Source organism: Cervus elaphus, chromosome 25 (assembly GCF_910594005.1).
Source record: "Cervus elaphus chromosome 25, mCerEla1.1, whole genome shotgun sequence".
NCBI lineage: Eukaryota > Metazoa > Chordata > Mammalia > Artiodactyla > Cervidae > Cervus > Cervus elaphus.
In genome coordinates this window covers 33,499,912-33,519,659 of record NC_057839.1, presented here as the reverse complement: position 1 = coordinate 33,519,659, position 19,748 = coordinate 33,499,912, and the positions used below count along the sequence as shown (strand labels likewise).

The following is a 19,748-nucleotide window of genomic DNA, read 5'->3' as shown; positions in this document are numbered from 1 at the left end:
GCAAAAAAAATAAAAATAAAAAAAGGAAGCAGAACAAAGCCCTAAACCCTAAACGTTTGTTGGAAATATGATGTTGCAATGGTAAATTCAGAGATGAAGATTGATTTAGTTTTTAGGAGACCACGTGGAATTAGTGTAATGGTGATATAATTGAGGATATGTGTTTAACAAGTTGACTTTGATTGTTAAATTACTGTGTGGTTCCCTATTTTTTTCTTGTGAGATACCATCAGAAGTGGGTACACACTAATTAAATATTCTCAGAAATTCTTTCCTTCTCCATTCAGCTTTATAGGAAGAAAAGAAGGGTTCCTTTTAAGCCAAGTGAGAGTAAATTGGTCATATCTTCTACATCATATTTCTCTGTCATCTGTCTGTTTATGGGACTATGTGATCCAGGTGATGGAGCCTTTTTGTATGTTTCACTAAAGGAAAATTATAGCAGAAATATTTTAGTGTTTGAAATTGTTCTTTGAAACCATTTTTAAGGGCAAAAATTGATAGAACGTATTTCTAGTAATTTAGTTTCAAAATCCTGTGATTCAAAACTGGAAAGGATTTATAAAAATCAGCATATGTTGAATGTTTGGGAAGTCTCCGATATGGCTGTTTGGATTTTCATTCAACTTTGGATTTAAGTTGAGGAGGTTGTGTTAAGAATTTGAAACATCATGTTGGATTAGGATGAAGAACTTAAAAGCATCACTTTAATTTTTCTCTGATCCTCTTATCTGTTAGTAATATGCATAAGGATATTCTGAGCTTTATTTTATATGCAATAATCTTAGACAAATTTACCAGACTCTGGGCTCTGTAAATGTGAATGTCTGATAAATGAGGTTAGGTCAAAGGAGCAACTTAAAAATTCTGATGTTTTGACCCACACCTTTGAAACATAAGTGAGGCTCTCCTCTTCTCTTCTCTTTTCCTGCCTTTTCTCTGTCCCACTTCAGCAGTTTATGTAAATCTCTCTCCTAAGGTGGTAGCAGGCTGGCCTATCTTTGGATGAGTTGTTTGTTTTTTTTTCTCCTCTGATGTGTTACTTATCACTGAAAGTCTCCAGATGCTTTTTGCTCTTTAATAGTAAAGGGTTGTCTTTTAAAAAAAAGTATAGTTTGACACTTGTATAGCTTTAAAATAGTATAAATGATGGATCAATGATATGTTTATTAAAACCCTTAAAATAAGATTTAATTGTTTGAAATTTTTTTATGAAATGATATCAATTATGATAATTTGAGATGACTACTTTGATCATGTATAATGTTCTGAAAATGCTTTTGATTACTAAAAACATTCAGCTTCTGGTATTTTATTTCTATAATTTTTTTCTTTTTACCACCACACCTCTCGAGATCTGCAGACAGTTTTCAAACACATTATTGTCACATGGTCCAGTCGTGTTTGTATTACATTGTTCAGTACAGTTGCTCAGTCGTGTCCGACTCTGCGACCCAATGAACTGCAGCATGCCAGGTTGGATGATTGTAAGTGAGCATCCAATAAATGCCTCCCGCTTATTTTTTCCTTAGATGATTTTTCTAGTTAAAAGGTGGGTGTAAATTTTAGTGAAGCAGGGTATAAACTTCGTCATTTACCTTTTTGGAAGTGAACTACTTAAAAAGGCTAATGATGAATCCAGTCACTTCTCTTCTCGCTTCTTGGACCTGTAGGTGCTTTGGAAATTGTCAACTCCTTCACTTTTTTTTCTTGACGGCAGAGGGCAGCAGACTTCTAAATGATAGGGGTCTCTATCCTTTGATTCTTCCCTGTTGCCTCTTAACAGCTTGAACTTGTAGCAGAGTTCACCTGAGATATCGGTAGGTAGAGTCACCTTGTACAATTTCTATAGCCTTCATTCTCTTTTACTCAGGTGAAATACATGCCAATATAGAGATAGAACTTGCTTAGTCGGTACACAGGTAAGAAGGACTAGATCAGAGTTTTTGGGCCTCCCCTGGTGGCTCAGATGGTAAAGAATCTGCCTACAATGATGGAGACCCAGGTTTGATACCTGGGTCAGGAAGATGCCATGGAAAAGGGAATGGCTACCCACTCCAGTATTCTTGCCTGGAGAATTCCATGGGCAGAGGAGCCTGGCGGGCTACAGTCCATGTGGTTGCTAAGAGCTGGACATGACTGAGCAACTAGCACTTTTTTAATATATGTTAAAGTCACTGGTAATTTTCCATTAAATGCTTTTCTAAAATTTATTTTGATGGAAAATATATCAGTGTGAAGTTGATTTTGTAGAAAACAATGATGTGATTTCCCAGATGTCTTTTCATCATTTAAGTTTTTGAAATAATTTTCAGACACTCGATCAAATTTATTTGGTTAAAATGTTTTAGGTGATCAAGTAAACGTCTTTAATTGACTCTGACTATCATATTCACAGAAAATTTGTGTGGATTAAATTTTCACAGCTGATAATTTTGCTCTCCAGGCAATGAATCGCTCCCTGGCTAATGTGATTCTTGGAGGCTATGGTACCACTTCAACAGCTGGTGGAAAACCCATGGAAATTTCTGGCACGCATACAGAAATCAGCCTTGACAATGCAATTGACATGATTCGAGAAGCTAATAGCATTATTATTACTCCAGGTAAAAAACCAAAACCTGAAAGCAAACAACCTATAAGCACTTAAAGTAATTTCTTGTAATAGGAAAAATCAAGTTGGAACTTACTCATTTTTGAAAATGTAATGGCAATTGAGAAACAACCCTGTGTACTAAGTGAATAGTACTGAGAATTCTTGGTTAGGTTAATCGTTTGGGAATCGTATAGAGATTTTATAAATTGAGGTAGTGGATTCTACCTGTGTTTTTCTGTGATTCAGTACAAAATATTTAAATGATCTTTGAGTCTTGGTTATTTTTTTTCTCATTGATAAAGTTTGGGCTTATGTCAGGATTAGATAGTATATGAAAGTGTTCAACTCACTCATTAGACTCAGTAAAGGTTGATAAATGTTAGTATCTTTCTTTCTGAAAGTAAATATTTAAAAAAATCATTGAAAATCATGTGATTTCCAACATAGATGAGGCAACAAGTCCAGTAGAAAGGACTTGATCTAGAAGTCGTAACACCTTACTTCTGTTTTTCATTTTGCCTCTAGTAATTGACATGTGGCCCAAGTCAGTTTATCTCCCCAAGCTTCAATTTCCCAATTTCCTGAGGCTTAGCCCAGTACTTCTTACTCATCAAAGAATGCCATTGCATTTATTACAGGCAGTACATTGATTTCAGATTAGGATTTTAACTCTATCATGTTATCATAGAAGTTTCCTGTAAAGAAAATCAATTGATTTTTGTCATGTGGGTAGTTTGTTGGTTGACTATGTACTAAGATGTAAATAACAAACATTAGCAGAACTGAAGCTTCAGGTGACAGTCTTCTCAAGTGGGGGCAGCATTATTTTTCTCTGGGCCTTTGAAACACATGGATTTGGGGATTTGGCTTCTCGAAGATGGGGCTGCCGTTGTCGGCTCGTGTGTGGGGGAGCAGGTAAACCAAATACACTCTAAGCCTCGGCCCTTCCTGCAGTATGGTTTATCCCAGCCAGAGTGCGTTGGTGTTACCTGTTGAGAAACACCGTCCTTGGGTGTGAAAGTGGAGAGTAAAGGACATACTCTCTTCCCTTAGGCATTTTCCATCTCGTGGAGAAGTCAGATCAGTAAATACTGCAAGATGGGTTATGATAAGGGCTGCATTGGACAGTGTAGGCACGTTTTTCTATCACGGGGAACCTAAGGATTGTTAGGAAGTCAGGATTTGTGTTGGACCCCAGAGGGTGAATGGTATTGGGGTGGGGGAGGTAGGGGGAATACCTTGAGCAGAGATCGGTCTTTGAAGAAAATGAGGGTAGGAAAGTGGGGATAGATATGAGATTCACTGGAAAGGGTGGAGGGACAGAACACAGGGGTTGAAGGAGAGGGGAAATGATTGATGTTTTTGGTCATACTTGGAAGAACATCAGAACTACGGAGCACTTTTTTTTTTTGGCAGAGGGGGAAAATCTCAAGTTCTCATTTGGAAACATTAAGTTTGCAGTGGAGCTGGAACAGTGGACAGGCTGAACCGGAGCTCAGTGTTGGGGGGAGCCTGGAGGCAGATTGGGAGCTGTCAGGCAGTTGTTGGGGCTTCCCTGGTGTCTCAGACAGGAAAGAATCTGCCTGCAATGCAGGAGACCCGGGTTTGATCCCTGGGTCGAGAAGATCCCCTGGAGAAGGGCATGGCTACCTGCTCCAGTATTCTTGGCTGGAGAATTCCATGGTCAGAGGAACCTGGCGGGCTATAGTCCATGGGGTCGCAAACAGTTGGACCTGACTGAGCGACTTAATATTTTTTTACTTTCAGGAGGTTGTTGAAGCTGTGGGATGGGCTGAGATTTTCCAGGGAGAGAGTGAGGTGCAAAGGTAAAGCCCTGGGGAGAGTCAGGATTTAAGAGCGGGAGTACAGAAGGAAAAGATCTGTTCAAGGAAATCGAGGAAGAATAGTGGCAAAGTTAGGAGGGTTATTAAGGGACGGCATTGATCTTAAAGCCAAATAGGGTGACAGTTTGAAAACATGTGTGAGCGTGGGTGAGAGCGTGTACACCGTGCATGTGTGTGTGTGCATGTGTGTCTGTGTGTGTGTGTGATGTGGGAGGGAGTGCCCAGCACTGTTAGACACTGTAGGGGACTGAGGAGGGACCATGAGATTTTGAATTTGAAATTTAGGCTAATATTTTTTAAAGTCCATGTTGTCAGTTTTTTGTTTTCACTTCTAGTCCTGTTAACTGATTGCCCTTTTTGGCATAAAAATTGTAGAGAGAAATTGTAGTTCATGCAATTTGAAATAAAACCGCATTCTTCTGTATTCTCAATGCTCCTGTAGGCTACGGTCTCTGTGCAGCCAAAGCTCAGTACCCCATTGCTGATTTGGTGAAGATGCTCTCTGAACAAGGCAAAAAAGTCAGGTAAGTGCTTGCCAGGCATGTGTGAAAGGAAAGGAAGAGAGATGACTTCCTTTCAGGTGACCGTTTCTTCAAGTGGGGTTTTACCTGTGATACTAGGTAGAGAAAGTTGTGAAAGACCCTGTTCTAGCCTTAGTCTTACTTCCTAGTTTTCACTGTCTCTAATAGCATCCAACTTCAGTATAGTCTCATTTTAGAAAAGGAAATTTTTATGGTACTACATTCCAGGATATTTGTCAATAGGGAAAAATGGAATCCTGGTTTCTCTGTGGTTTGACTTGGGGAAGGAGGTCATCAAGGCATCTGAGTCCCATCAAGCCGTGTCTTTTGGGTTTCTGTTGTTCACACAGAAGGAAAACGTCTCAAACAGGGGGTCTCCGAAAGGGTGTGAGCCCGAGTGGTGAACCTGTGACTGGTTAATAGTTGATGGATTTAGCTCTCACACTCCGGCTGGAAAAGACTGCAGAAAACTTTCTTTTTCTGTGTAGGAGATAATAAAGCCATCCACTTTTTGAACTGTGAATTAGAACAGCTCCTGTTGCTGCTATGTGCTACTTGGGCCCTGGACTCTGTTCTTGGGTGGATGGTTATTAAGCAGAATGTGAAGTCAAGGACTGTATTTCTAGATTATTCCCCCTGGCCTTGGATAAAGTGTTTGTGGTGTGTGAAAATGGGGTCAGGGTAGTGAACCCTTGCAGTACTTTATGTCTGTCCTATGTACCTTTGGGTCCGCCTTCTGGAACTCTGCTGTCGGGAGGCAGTGAAGGGGCCGGCTGGAGTTGTCCATGGGAGCATAGCGTGTCATGTGGGGAGACTGGTTCACTAGCAGTTTCACTGACATGGAAGTCAGAGCAACAGGATAACTCTATTGTTAAATAAGATTGGTTCATTTACCAAGATGTCATTGCATATTGACAAAACTATTTATGTCTGTTAATAAAATTCCTTTGAGATGTCAATCTTACACTTTTGCCTGGAGGACGATGATAAGAAAATAAGCCAAACAGAGTGCCTAGAATTAGTCAGACTATCTGTGCAGACTAGACGCAGAGTCCGAATCTTTAGCCCAAATGTCGCTGCTATTAATAGCAGAGGAGACTTAGGTGACGAAATCAAGGGTTATCTAAAAAGTTTTAACGTCAGCTGCATCTTCTTTCTTTCTTCCCACCCTTTTTTCCTTCTGTCAATCTTTTTCTCACTCTCCACCTTCCTGTGATCTGTAGTGAGTCTGTGCTTTATAAATACACAGAATCAGAATACTATTTTATGATAGGTCCAGCATTGCTGTCGTGTAGATGGCTTCCATCTTTAGTAAAGTCTAAGATGAATTGATAGAAGATGAGAAAAGGCATCATCTTTGTTTTCTAATTTTCACGAGAGGTCTCATTTTGGTAGCTTATTCTTCTTTTCTAGAGGGTATTAAATGGGGCTTCCCTTTTAGTTGTAATCTTTGCCACTTAAATCATTTGTAGACCTACAAGTGGAAAGGATGTGTTACAGAATCTTTTATGATTTTCCTAAAAAGGATTTTTTTCTCTTTATTTGATCCACATGTGAAAAAGTATATAATGTATTAGTAATGCCTCCTATCACCACATAAATGTTTAGGAGATGAGTGGCAATCATGATAAAACAGAAAGATGGCTTTCATGTCTTAAGTTATTCTTAGGGAAAAAAAAAATAAAAAGTTATTCTTAGGGAAAGGAATGATTAATTCGACATAACCTCTCTTGTTACCCACTGGTCAGCCCAGGTTGTGGCTGCAAGGATGGGAAGCTTGACAGAAGGCAGGATGTGGAAGGTAAAGAATTAAGAGAGATGGGGAAAAAAATCAGGGATAAAGGAAAGGGATGAACCCTGTGAAGTCACTCAGTCGTGTCCAACTCTTTGCGACCCCATGGACTGTAGCCTAATAGGCTCCTCAGTCCATGGAATTTGCCAGGCAAGAGTACTGGGGTGGGTTGTCATTTCCTTCTCCAGGGGATCTTCCCAACCCAGGAATCAAACCTGGGTCTCCTGCACTACAGGCAGACGCTTTACCGTCTGAACCACCAGGGAAGCCCAAAGAAAAGGGATAAGACAAAGGAAATTTTAGCTTCTGACCTCATTAAAATTTGAATTTTATCCATGAAGATATAATGTAAAGTGCTGTTGCAGGAGGATTTCTGTCACACTGCATTGAAAAAGTAACTATTTGACTTAAGATTTCTGGCAGGTATTTAATTAAACATGTATGAATAGTTTCTTAGTCATAATTTTTTTTTTTATTGAAATAATTTTGGGACTTGCCAGGCAGTCCAGTGGTTAGGAATCTGCACTTCCACTACAGGGGACTCGGATTTGATCCTTGGTTGGGGAGCTATTCCTGCAAGCCACATGGTGCAGCCCTCCGCAAGAAGTAATTTTGTGACCAGAACATCAGGCTTTTCATGAGAGCTTTTAATCGTTTTGTATAATCACTGATTTTTAAGATAATTTGTTAATAGTAAATGCTAATAATATATTATGTGAATGATATTACTTGTCAGCCTAATTTCTACTTTAAGTTAGGAAGAGTTAGCCACTTATATTGATTGCTCTGTTTCATATTAAAGATGAAATTATATATTAATATGTTCAATTTTTTTCCTTTTTTACTATAATGAATTTTCAACATGGGCTTTTTAGTAAGTTATGCAAGTCTCACATTTGTATTAAATGGAAGAGAGCTATTCTTGCTAACATGGCAGTAGATTATCATATTTTTCCTTTTTAGCTTCCATGGGAGTTTTTTTTTTTTAATTTTAAAGGGAATCGTGGCAACTTTGTTGATTCTGCTTTGTGCGTCATCATCTTTCTGTAGCAGAAATGCAGATTTTCTTTACGAAGTTAGGTGCTGGCTTTTTCTTAAGAGGCACATGTCTGTTTGAACAAGAGATGGCTGCAGCGGTTACCTCGTCTTTTAATGAAATAAATCTGTATTTACAGTTTGCGGTAATTTGGTCCTTTCATCACTCTGGGGAGCTCCCACGGTGTTCATTGAGCACAGCTGCTGGGCCTCTGCTGTTAGGAGATCTTTGTGCCTCAGGACCCCGGCATGCCTCGCATCCAGATGTGGTGACATATTCTCACACATTCCTCATGGAAATGTGCCAGTGTGGACATACGATTGTCATCAATTAGTTATGCCCAAGTGGTGCCAAGAAAAATCACATCTGTCATACAGTCTGCTGGCTTCATGGCCTATGATTGATTTAGAGACACTCCTGTTTTCCTTTACTTTGACCATAGTCATAACATGGTCACAGAGAGCTGAGGTTATATAATGAAGCGCATGACATTTCATGAAAAGAGCTCATTTCAGAATGTCCTGGAAGTTCACTGACTTAGCCATCTTTACTGGCCAGGATATTGTTGCTTCCTGAGCACCCAGAATACCTAACTTATGCTTGATCTCTGAAAGCATTTTATTGTAAAAATCTTACGATACAAGGGCACAGACATTTTTTTCTCTTCATTTCCCAATCTTTGGGTCAATACAAGCTTTTCATTGTAAAACTGAGGTAGTGTTTCCAACAAATAATCCTTAGAAAGACATGGTTTTTTTCTTTTTGCAATTAATTAATCACTGCTTGATTTTCTTTGTGTAAAGCATTATCGCTTTAAAATTTGTCAACTTCTTTGATTGGCTAATTGATGTTACATATAGCTTTCCTGTTAATGTTCAACTCTGTCTATTAATAATTTGCTGATAAAAATTTATTTCTAGGTACTGAGAATACAAGAATGCAGAAGCTCATTTCCCACTCTCAAAAGTTTATAGACAGAGAACAAATCAATCAACAAATGAACGAGTGAATGAATTCCATTTAATGTACTAATATGCTAAGAAGAATGGAGTAGGAGGAGGGTAGGAAGGCAAAGGACAAGAGTAGATAGCTGTCAAGGGAATATTTTAAACCTTTTATTCTACTCATAACATGAAACTTTTTTGCAGGTTTTAAATAATAAATATTTAATTATTTTTTTCATCTTCTGTCTAAACATATCTAGCTGCCAGTGGTATTTGCAGTTTAATAGTGTTTTACAGTCTTGTGTGACATGACTATAAGTTTAAATGTATGTTATTTTTGCTAGGAAATCTATTCTCTGAAGATACTTGAGGATGAAATATTTTGTTGATCTAACTGGATTTTCCCGTTTTTCATGGATTAAATGCAGTCCAAATAAACAGAGTTCAGCTATCTTGGATTTGTTATATTTTGGGGTACAGGAAAATCTAGGACATGCAGATTTGTTAAGTAATAAAGGGATGTGCTTCTGAAGAGAATAGCGGTTAGGCCAGATAAAAAGATCCAGTGTAGCAGTTGAGGAAGGAAATAGATTATTTTTTATGAGTTTCTTGCCAGCTTTGCATTACTTTCTTATTAGCCATGATTATTCATGTCAGTGACCATTTCACTGTACAAATAATTACAGAGTACTTGGTGCCAGGCACTGTTGTAGGTTCTGAGAATACATCAGCGAATACAGAGATCAAAATTCCTGACCCATGTGGAGTTGACATTTAAAGAGAACTTAGTTAATAGGTGTGAAGATATTCTGAATTGACACTTATAACCCGACTGTGTTTTCAGTTCAGTCACTAGTTGAAATGATGAAGAATAGCAGGAGCATTGATCATTGTATCAGAGTTTCCACTGGCACTCTTTGGTGATGAATTAGCCAGTACTTCTGGTTTTCTGAAAGAATATTCTGTGTTTCTTTGCACTGAGCCTGCCTTCTTATAAAACATGGTGACAGGAGGATGGGTGATGGGAATTATTTGTGTAATTAGTCAAATGAGTGAAACTTTTGGTAGAAGAGAGGAAAACCAGTGTGTGTGCATTCACTTACATCTCTGGTCAACTGGTTGTATAAAATTTCCAGGAATCCCTCCGATCAAAGCTGTCTGTTGTGCTCCTAGAAAAGGGCCATCATCCTTCTAGACTCTTTGACTGTTTATCAGATTGCCTCTGACTGTGTGCTGTCCACAGAATATTGATACCGTGGAAAGAACAGAAGACTATGTTAAAGGCTGTGATTTAGGTGCTTTATAAAGCCTCTCCCAGCCATGCTGTTCTAGGACTCATTCCTTGGAAATGATGATCACAGGCATTCCAATGGTCAAGGGGAGAAACTTCTCACTATTGATGGAAACCAGTGCCTCTGACCATCAGAGTCATGTTTGGCTTCTAGGTCTACTATTAATTATTATAAACTCTTTGAGCTGATTTTTGTCAATGAGGTTCATGTAAACGTGGCAGCAGAGAAGTAAATAGAAGCCCTCTTGTCATTTCATGTTCAAATTCTTCAGTATCTTATTAATAATTTCCATTTCATGCTACTTACTAGCCATTGCATTTCAAGAGTCATTCAGCATCATTACAATTATTCAGTCAGAAAGAAGAAATTATGTATCATTTTCACTGCATCTCTCCAATGTGCAAGCATATATATTCTAGAACTTCAGCTGCAAATAGAATTTCAGTTTTCCCCCTGATATCATTCTTCATAGTCTTAGTGGTTATTTTGAAGTAAAAACCGTGTCGGTAGTCATACAGGTGCTGTTCTTGACTGCACTGGATTTGGTTCAGTGAAGGAAAAGGCAGATTTGGGCACAATTTATAATAATCTCCTTGGAGTGGAAAAGGAAGTGTTGGGACAGGTTGTGCACTGACATTCGCACCAGTCATCTGACCTGGTCCTGTTTAGATGACTTCTTGGTTTTTTTTGGGGGGGCCCCAGTGTCACGGGCCACCTATACACGTGGAACATGTGACCGTAGTGTCCTGTCAAACATTTCTTCACTCTTACTCATAGAACAGGTTCTGCTGTTCTGTATTAGAAAAACTGCCCCCGAGACATTCTTGTAAGCCCTTTAACATTCATTATTTTTTCCTGAAGGAGGGGAGGCCGTAGATGAATACCAGATTCAGATCAGAGTTCAGCCTTTATTCACCTTCAAAAAAAAGAGAAAAGTATGTAGTGTTCTCCAATTCTGGCACTTGGAAAATTCGAGGAAATTAGAATTTTCTTTTTCATTCAGAATTGTATGAGTGGATTTATCTGAACCATTGCTTCTGAAAAGGACTCACAGTTTTAAAAAGTTGGGTTTCTATCCTTTTGCCTAAGAAGACTTGCCAAAACGTTGATTCCACAACCTTTCTTATTAATCAGTTTTTGTGGATGACAGCTGAATTGCCGGGCAGGTTTTTTTTTCTCTTTGTTTCCATGCTTCTCTTCTGATGGATAGACTAACCCCACACAGCTGGTCCCAGCCTTTCCACCAGGAAGGATACTGTGTGTGACGTTTAGTCTGCTTCGTATTTTATAAGATTTTGTTTTCAAATGCATTTACTAAAATTATTTCTTTTAAGAAAATAAGTTTTCCTTGTGCTTTTAATAAGTGACCTGTAGCTGTCAATCAGAAGTTCTGTTCAGAATGTGATAAACCAGAGAACCCTGTCTTTCCAGATCCTGTCATATTTTTCAAAGGTGCAGTGCACATTTAATTAAAAAAATATTGAAAATAGTAACAAATCTTTTTATTACCTCCATGAACCTTCCTCAGAATGGAGCATTGCCACATGCAAACATCAAATACAAAGGTTCTTCGGGCGTACCTCCTAGCAGGGATTCTATTACATCTGTAGTGAAATTCTCAGTCTGTTTTGTGACAGAACACAGTGTACATGTAATTGCTGTTACTCTAAATAAAAGCATCCTGCCTTAGGAAGCATTGTATTAGAGAGACTTTAAAGTCTATTTTAACTCTTAAAGTTTTATTGATTTATAGATATTTATGGCTAAAAGCAGGTAGAATAAGTAGGCTTTTTATTTTCCCTTTGTTATATCTTTTCTCGAGTTAATTTGTCAGCCACCTAGGAGCCGAGAATGATATATTTAGGAAAATTGTGCAGTGAGGTTATTGGGAAGGCAGAATTTCAAAATGCTGTCAGCATACATTGTCCTGTGTAAAGTTCCATTTTAAAATATGAAACAGTAAAAGAAAGGATATTAACCCTTTGAACATCTTGGGTATGAGAATAAATTTTGCATAGTGTCTCACAAAACATATAACCAAATAGTTGAAGGTTGTAAAAAGATTTTTTTAAAATCTGGAGATTCTTATCACTATTTGTAATAAGCGGCTGCAAAATGGAGAAAACACACTAAATACTTCAGAACAGGGCCCGGTTGTCTCTGTAGTTTCTTTGTCTTAGTACTGAGTTGGGATACTTGGCTCTTCATCGTGTTTATTGCTAAACTAAATCTGGATATTTCCATAATGCAAGCAGGGAAATGTAGTTTATTTGAACGTTGTGGTAGGATCCATGTAGTGAATGGTTTATACTCTAAAAGTCAACAACTGTTGTGATACACTGTGGTCAGGACGTATTGTCCCCATGGCCCTTGATCATGGGAACTCATGTTCCCTTTAGCACATGTGATGTCTGAAATCTAATTTGAAGCTGCAGAAAAACTCTAAGAATGGGACTTATATCATTGTGTGTTACTTTGGCCACCTGATGCAGAGAGCTCACTCTTTGGAAAAGACTCTGATGCTGGGAAAGATTGAAGGTGAAAGGAGAAGGGGTCTGCAAAGGATGAAATGGTTAGATAGCATCACCAACTCAATGGACAAGAATTTGAGCAAACTCTGGGAGATAGTGAAGGACAGGAAAGCCTGGTGACTGACAATAGCAACAATTATAAAAAAAGCTTAAAATTCATAGCTTTTAAAAATTGCTCTTTTACTAATTTTACCCATTTCACATGGAATTTATGAATGGCTTCTATATGCACTTTTATTTGTTTTTATTCTTTCTTGATTGATTAAAAGACTCTGAAGATGAGTTGTTTCATTTGAGTGTATTGTTTCACCTTTTCAGAACTGTGTCTGGGTCAGTTTTTAACTGGTGATGGAGGCCTTAGTTTTTATTATATAATGTTACACAAAAGACTTTATTGTTTTTATGCTTGAGAGAGGAAAATAGCAAAAAGTGTTTAACTTTTTCTTAAATTATCTTCAAGATAATTGAGAAGATTACCTTGACTTGTTGGTGACATTTGTTGTATCTTTCAGTTAAGGAAACAGTACTTTTTTTCCTTAATAGTATCTATAGAAGAGTTAAATGTGGCTTTTGGAAATTTGACTATATTACAATAACTTGAATATTAGCTATGACCAAGTGATCAACGAGTCCAATGGTCACAATTATTGACCTCAGTCTATGTAGATTATATAATTTCTCTAGCTTTTGCATGTAGTTGCAAGTACAAAGAATTTGTGGCTTTTATTGGACCATATTGATATTTATTGGGATTTCAAGGTAAAAAGTAGAAAAACAGCTTAGAAAATGCTGACTACAAATCAACATTTGTTTTAATGTGAAAATATGCCTTTCTTTTTATGTAAATGATCATTAAAAATGTGCATTTATTTGAACAATACAGATGAGCATTTATATCACAAAAATATGTTTCAATGGGGTATTATAATTGCAGGTTACATTCATTAAGGGCTTATGTGTGCCAGGCATTGGTCTAAAGTACTTTGTATAAAATGCTCTTTACATGAACTGTCTCCCTTCAATGTCACAGGAATCCTCTGAAAAGGCTTTATTATCACTCCTGTTGTACACAGGAGGAAAGGGAGGCCCACAGAGGTAAATTGTCTGAATGTTTTGAACCCAGGCAGTGGCACCCTAGAGCTTTTAGCTGCTACTCTTTACTGAATCTCTGAAATCTTTTTTTCAAAAGAGATATTTTCTCAAAAGAGTTTGCACTTTATTGAATCAGTGCACTTTATTGGGCACACTGTGTTCCTTAAAACTCTTTCCTCCCCTCCCTACATCCCTCCCGTCCTTACTTCCCTCTCTTTATTTGAGTTGCTCTACTAGAGTGCCAGGTACGTTGGGAACTGATAAATAAGACACAGTCCCTGTTCTCAAGTTGCTCCCAGTTTGGAAAGCACAGTCATCAGCCAGTTCCTATAATGCAGTGCTTTGTAAGGAGAAGGAGTGTGAAGAGTGAGTTCTGGGAGCCTGGAAGATTTTCCTGTGATCTCATTTTAGTAGTTATTCCTCTTCTGTAAAATTAGGTTGTGGACAGGGACAGCTGATCCTGTTTTGTTAATAAGCAAGTGTACAATCAAGATAATTTTTGTGGTTTAAAGGGAAGAACCGAAAGGCTGGTAGGCTTTGCGTTTCTGAATTCTGGATGTTCTTCGTGTGATGATGGAACATTGATGAACTTTAGCCATCAGTTCCTGGAAATTGCTGGTCATGGGCAACCAATGTCTGATATAATTAGCTTTAATCCATACTTTGAAGATTAGCCAGTTGCATAGGCCAGAATTATTATAAATTCACATTGACTCATCAACGTGCTCATATCTATTCCTACAAATTTAGTGTGTTCTGTCATTTCTCTCAAAACATTGGCATTCTCTTGTAATAGCCTTGCGTGTGTTTCTTTCCAACTTTAGAGTCTTAAAATTTAGTATAATAAATTGTTATACAAACAGATATAAAGTGAGCTGTCCTTTGGGATATTCAGCATAACATGCTGGTTAGCTATTTACCCCTCACAACTAGCTCAGCAGAAACGTCGTCTTTATGCAGTCTGCAGCTAATCAAATATTACAATAATAACAAATACATTTGGAGGTCTTTAACTTCTAATTTGGTCCAAGACACCTCGGTTAAAACATGAAGATGATAGCCAGATGGATTAAAGATAAGCAAAGGCAGTATTAAAAGCAAACAAGTAAATTAAAATTTTACAAAATCACTGGAATCAGGGAGGGATGCAGAAGTAAATCACAAAATACAAAAGTAAATCACAAAGTGTATATTGACTTATTCAGCTAAAATGGAATCCCTAGTTCATGGAATTTTAGGACTGGAAAGGGAGTTTGGGGTAAGCTGAGGAATGACCCCCAAAGAAACTCACCTCTGAATACCCCACACTTGTGAATATGTTACCTTATATGGCAAAAGGAACTTTGTAGATTCAGTGATGATTTTGAGATGGAGAGATGATTCTGAATTATTTGTTTGGACCCATGTAATCACTAGGGTCCTTATGAAAGAGAGGAAGAGGGTCAGTGTCAGAAAAGGGGACATGACAATGAGTAGAAGTCAGTGATGCACCCCCACCCAGGGAAAGGGGGCAGCCTCCAGAAGCCAGGAAAAGGGCAAGGGATGGATGGATTTTCTCCCCGAGGTTCTCAGAGAAGTACAGTCCTGCCAACACCTTGTTTTTAGCACAGGGGTACTGATTTTGGATGTCAGGCCTCTGTAATTGATGCATATTCTTTTAAGCTACTAAATTTGTGGTAATTTGTTATATCAGTAATAGGACACTAATATGGACCTTACATGTCCTATAGCACAGTGACTCTTAGTCTTTCTTGAGTCTCACCAGGGCTTCCCTGCTAGCTCAGCTGGTAAAGTATCTGCCTGCAATGCAGGAGACCCCAGTTTGATTCCTGGGTTGGAAAGTTCCCCTGGAGAAGGGATAGGCTACCCACTCCAGTATTCTTGGGTTTCCCTGGTGGCTCAGATGGTAAAGAATCCATCTGCAATGCAGGAGACCTGAGTTGGGAAGATTCCCTGGAGGAGGGCATGGCTACCCACTCCAGTATTCTTACCTGGAGAATCTCCATGGACAGAGGAGCCTGGCGGGCTGCAGTCCACGGAGTCACGGAGAGTTGGACATGACAAAGTACAAGCCTCACCAGTCAGGTTTTGGGAGCGGGGTGCAACAGGAGGCACTTGTTGATGCTCAGAAGGATTGGGAGATTAGGAGAAATTTTTGGTGTCCAAAATTTGCTATGAGGATCTCAAAAGAGCACAAATTCGTTGCAGTTAGTGGCATAGGATGGAGGTAGAGCAGTGTCTTGTAGTTCTGGAAATCCTAAGTTTTACCAAAGCTGTTGTTCTCTCTTTGTAGTGGTTTTGAAGCTGCCCTCCACGCCCCCCTCCCCCAATAAATAAAGAGCTGTCTCAGTTGCCATAACTGCCCTGACTGTGTCCACTGCTGGCCAACCATCCTTAGCATTTATTTGTGAAATCCTTTTGAATCCATTTTGTACTGAATTAGTGGTTTGAACATCAGCTCAGTTGAGTGAAACTGTCTCTTCCTGATCCACCAGAAAAGAGGCCTGAAACTTCCCCTTACTAGGGAGTTTGTTCTCTTGTGGCTCAGCTGATTAAGAATCCATCTGCAATGTGGGAGACCTGGGTTTGATCCCTGGGTTGGGAAGATCCCCTGGAGAAGGGTGAGGCTACCCACTTTGGTATTCTGGCCTAGAGAATTCCATGGACAGTCCATGGAGTCGCAGAGTTGGACACGACTGAGCGACTTTCACTTCCTAAGTTTTTGACAGAAAGTATTTTTAAAAAAATTTAATTCCAGTTCTTTCTTTTGCATTTGAAGACCATTTTCTTTCTTTCAGTTAAATGAAAATGGGGAGTATTTGGTCAACTTCTGTCTTATTTGGTCTGCTTGAAAATCAGTTTGCCTTTTTTTCTAGCCAGTTGATCTTTTTTCACTTAATGTGGGTTATTTTCTAAGTTGTTAGGTATTTTATGTTTCTCTTGAACTTTATCCAAGTGCCCTGTGATCCTTTTAAGCTGCAACTCCCTAACTAAATCTAGTTATTTAGTTTTATTATGGGATCTAGTCAGTGGTGGGAGATAGAGTACCTTTTACTGATATTTGAAAACAGTCCTGCATTAATTTTGAATGTTGACTTGAAATCACCACAGTTGAAATACAAATTGGCATTGATTTTGAATAAAAGCCAGCTGATTAACAATATAATTTGATATGTCAGCTGTGTTACTGAGAACCTCTGTGAAGTGAAATGACCTTTCCAAACTAAAATTTTTGAGTTAAGGATGTATTCTTTTGGAAATTATTTTGTTCTATCATTATTCAAAAATAATGACACGTTAGGGTCCCCAAATTTAATTATGGAATCTCTGCCTTGGTGGGCACATTCTTTGTGCTTTTAGTTCTTCCACATGCTGTTTGGGCTTCCCTGGTGGGTCAGCTGGTAAAGACTCTGCCTGCAATGTGGGAGACCCCGGTTCGATTCCTGGGTTGGGAAGATCCCCTAGGGAAGGGATAGGCTACCCACTCCAGTCTTCTTGGGCTTCTGTGGTGGCTAAGTTGGTAAAGAATCCATCTGCTATGCAGGAGACCTGGGTTCGATCCCTGGGTTGGGAAGGTTCCCTGGAGAAGGAAATGGCTACCCACTCCAGTGTTCCAGCCTGGAGAATTCCATGGATTATATAGTCCATAGGGTCACAAAGAGTTGGACACGACTGAGTGACTTTCACTTTTATATGATATTTAGAAGAACATCAAGTTGCAATATTCTGTCAGTATCTGTGCATATCAAACAGTGCATTAAAATCATAATAATCTAAGATTTCAATTTAAATTCTTCTTGGCTGAGATTTGGTTTTATAACCTTGGTAATATATATTTTTTAACTATTATAAGGAGCTGTTAGCTGGGGAGAAAAAGAAATATGGACTGTGCCCCCTTAACCAGATGCCCATTCAGCAGAGTATCCACATGTTCGGTGTCTAAGAACTAGCTATTACTGATCAATTTCAATGAAGTAGCTCTCAGAGAACATGCTGAAAGTCTTTGTTTTTTTTCTGTTGAGCTCTCTTTAAGACCTAGCAAAATCCTGCTTCTCATTCCAGCTTTACTCCTGAGATTGAGTGTGTGCCGATGATTTTTTATCTGAACCAATCTTGATGCAAAATGATGATTTTATAACCCACTACATTTATCAGTTGGTGTTCTACCATTATAGGGGAGACTATTCCCTTCTTCCATTTCTTCCTTTCATTATTGACCTAACCTATTATCAGTCTTCAGAAAAAAATAAGTTTCTAATAGCTTTATTTTATTATTTTTTAGCCATGCTGAGAGGCATGTGGGATCTTGGTTCTCAACCAGGGGTTGAACCTGTGCCCTCTGCAGTGGAAGTGCAGAGTCTTGCCCACTGGACCACCAGGGAGATCCCTGTTTTCAGTCTTGACTCCTGAATTGCCTTTTCCCCCAGAGGGTTATAGTCCATTACTAACCTTATTTATTTTGATGTTCAAATTACTTTCTTATTTTTATACACCTTAACGTCATGCATGGCGCATCCACGTCCCTCTCTCATGTGCGTTTATTTTGTTTTGTGCTCTGCCGTCTTTCTCAGTTTTTGTGAGGATTACACAAATTGAGTCTTTCCTCTTTTATGAAATTTAAATTCTTTATTCCAGATAAGTGAGCTTTACCTTTTCTGAGTCTGTTATTATCTTTTTTTCTTTCTGCTTCTGTTATTACTTGTGAACCTAAGGGATTATTCATCCCTTCCCATCACTGAAGAAAGGTTTAGAAGTCCTGAATTGAAGACTGTGATGCTTGTTTACAAAATCAATCACCTCCGAAACTTCATTCATCATGTCTTTTCTTTTCCTACATTCATGCAATCATCAGGCTTAGGAGTATATTTTGGTTGTTTCAATATACTACATTTTCTCCCATTTTTCATATTAATGCATAGAATATTATTGTTAGAGTATTAAAGTGACATTTATCTTCAGATTTGCGGGTTTGTAATATTAACTCCCACTTAATGAACATATACTATAGTGCCTGGAGAAATTTTTTTCAAATGGCTTATCCTACTGCTGTTGTGAAAACGTTAAAATTTTAGAGTAGACATCTCATCCCAAGAGTCTGTGTGATATTTTGGAAGTGCCGAATATAGTTTGTATTACTACATGAAGAGTGTGAACATGAGTTGTCAGTATTTTGCCTCATTTCTTTTGTTTTCAGGGTGATTAAAAACTCTCATTTGAAACACTCAGTGATACTAGAATAGCAGTGTCTAGCCCAAAAAAAAAAGAAAAGACCAGTCTTAACAATCTTGTTTCTAATGAACATTTAAAAATTTTACTCATGTATTGAACTGTTACATTTCCCAGAATGATAGAATTTGTGGTTAAAGAATTTAAGCTGTGTGAGATGGTGAGGTTGGGTGACCACAGTCTGGAGTAAACTAGTGATTGCCTTAATTTTATTCTCACTAAAATAAAACTAAATAACTCACTGAGGAAAGAGATGATAAATGCCTTTTAACAGAGTCTTCAATATACACACTACTGTATACAAAATATTATCATATAAAATAGATAACTAATAAGGACTTACTTTATAGTATAGGGAACTCTACTGAATACTCTGTAATGGTCAACATGGGAAAAGAATATGAAAAAGATGAATATATGTATAACTGATTCACTTTGCTAACACAGACTGTAAATCAACTATACTCCAGTAAAAATTAAAAAAAAAACCCCGAAGTCTTGGATTCTTTTTTCTATATATTTAGTTTTAATTTGTAAGCGCCTATCTTTAAGTCAATTAAATATAGTTCAGCCAGTCAAAGTAAGTACCATCACACATACATACAAATAATAAAACATTGTCCCACAAACAGAAGGTCAAAGTATAGCCCGAAGATTCCACTTCTGCTCCCAGAGAGAGGCTTCCATGGAGATTGAGAACAGGGCTAACACTCAGGGAACCGAGTGGCTCAGTTCCCCCCAAGGAAGTAAGCCCAGAGTGGAGTGGAGAGAATTTCCAATCTTGCCATTCCTGTGACAAAAACATAGCTGAAGAGTTGTGTATGCTACCATACAAAGTTCCAAAGTCCCAAAACGGCCTCAACAGAGTTTGGTC

General features: G+C 38.3%; 1 protein-coding gene across 3 annotated transcripts in view; it reads left to right on the top strand.

Moving 5' to 3' along the window:
* NNT (nicotinamide nucleotide transhydrogenase) overlaps window positions 1-19,748 on the top strand; it is an 88,590-nt gene that overhangs the window by 63,081 nt on the left and 5,761 nt on the right. For all 3 annotated transcript variants that reach the window (XM_043887204.1, XM_043887203.1, XM_043887202.1), the window contains exons 18-19: window positions 2,447-2,606; window positions 4,883-4,964. In XM_043887204.1, coding sequence (XP_043743139.1) covers window positions 2,447-2,606; window positions 4,883-4,964 — 242 coding nt within the window. The remainder of the gene's footprint in view (window positions 1-2,446; window positions 2,607-4,882; window positions 4,965-19,748) is intronic.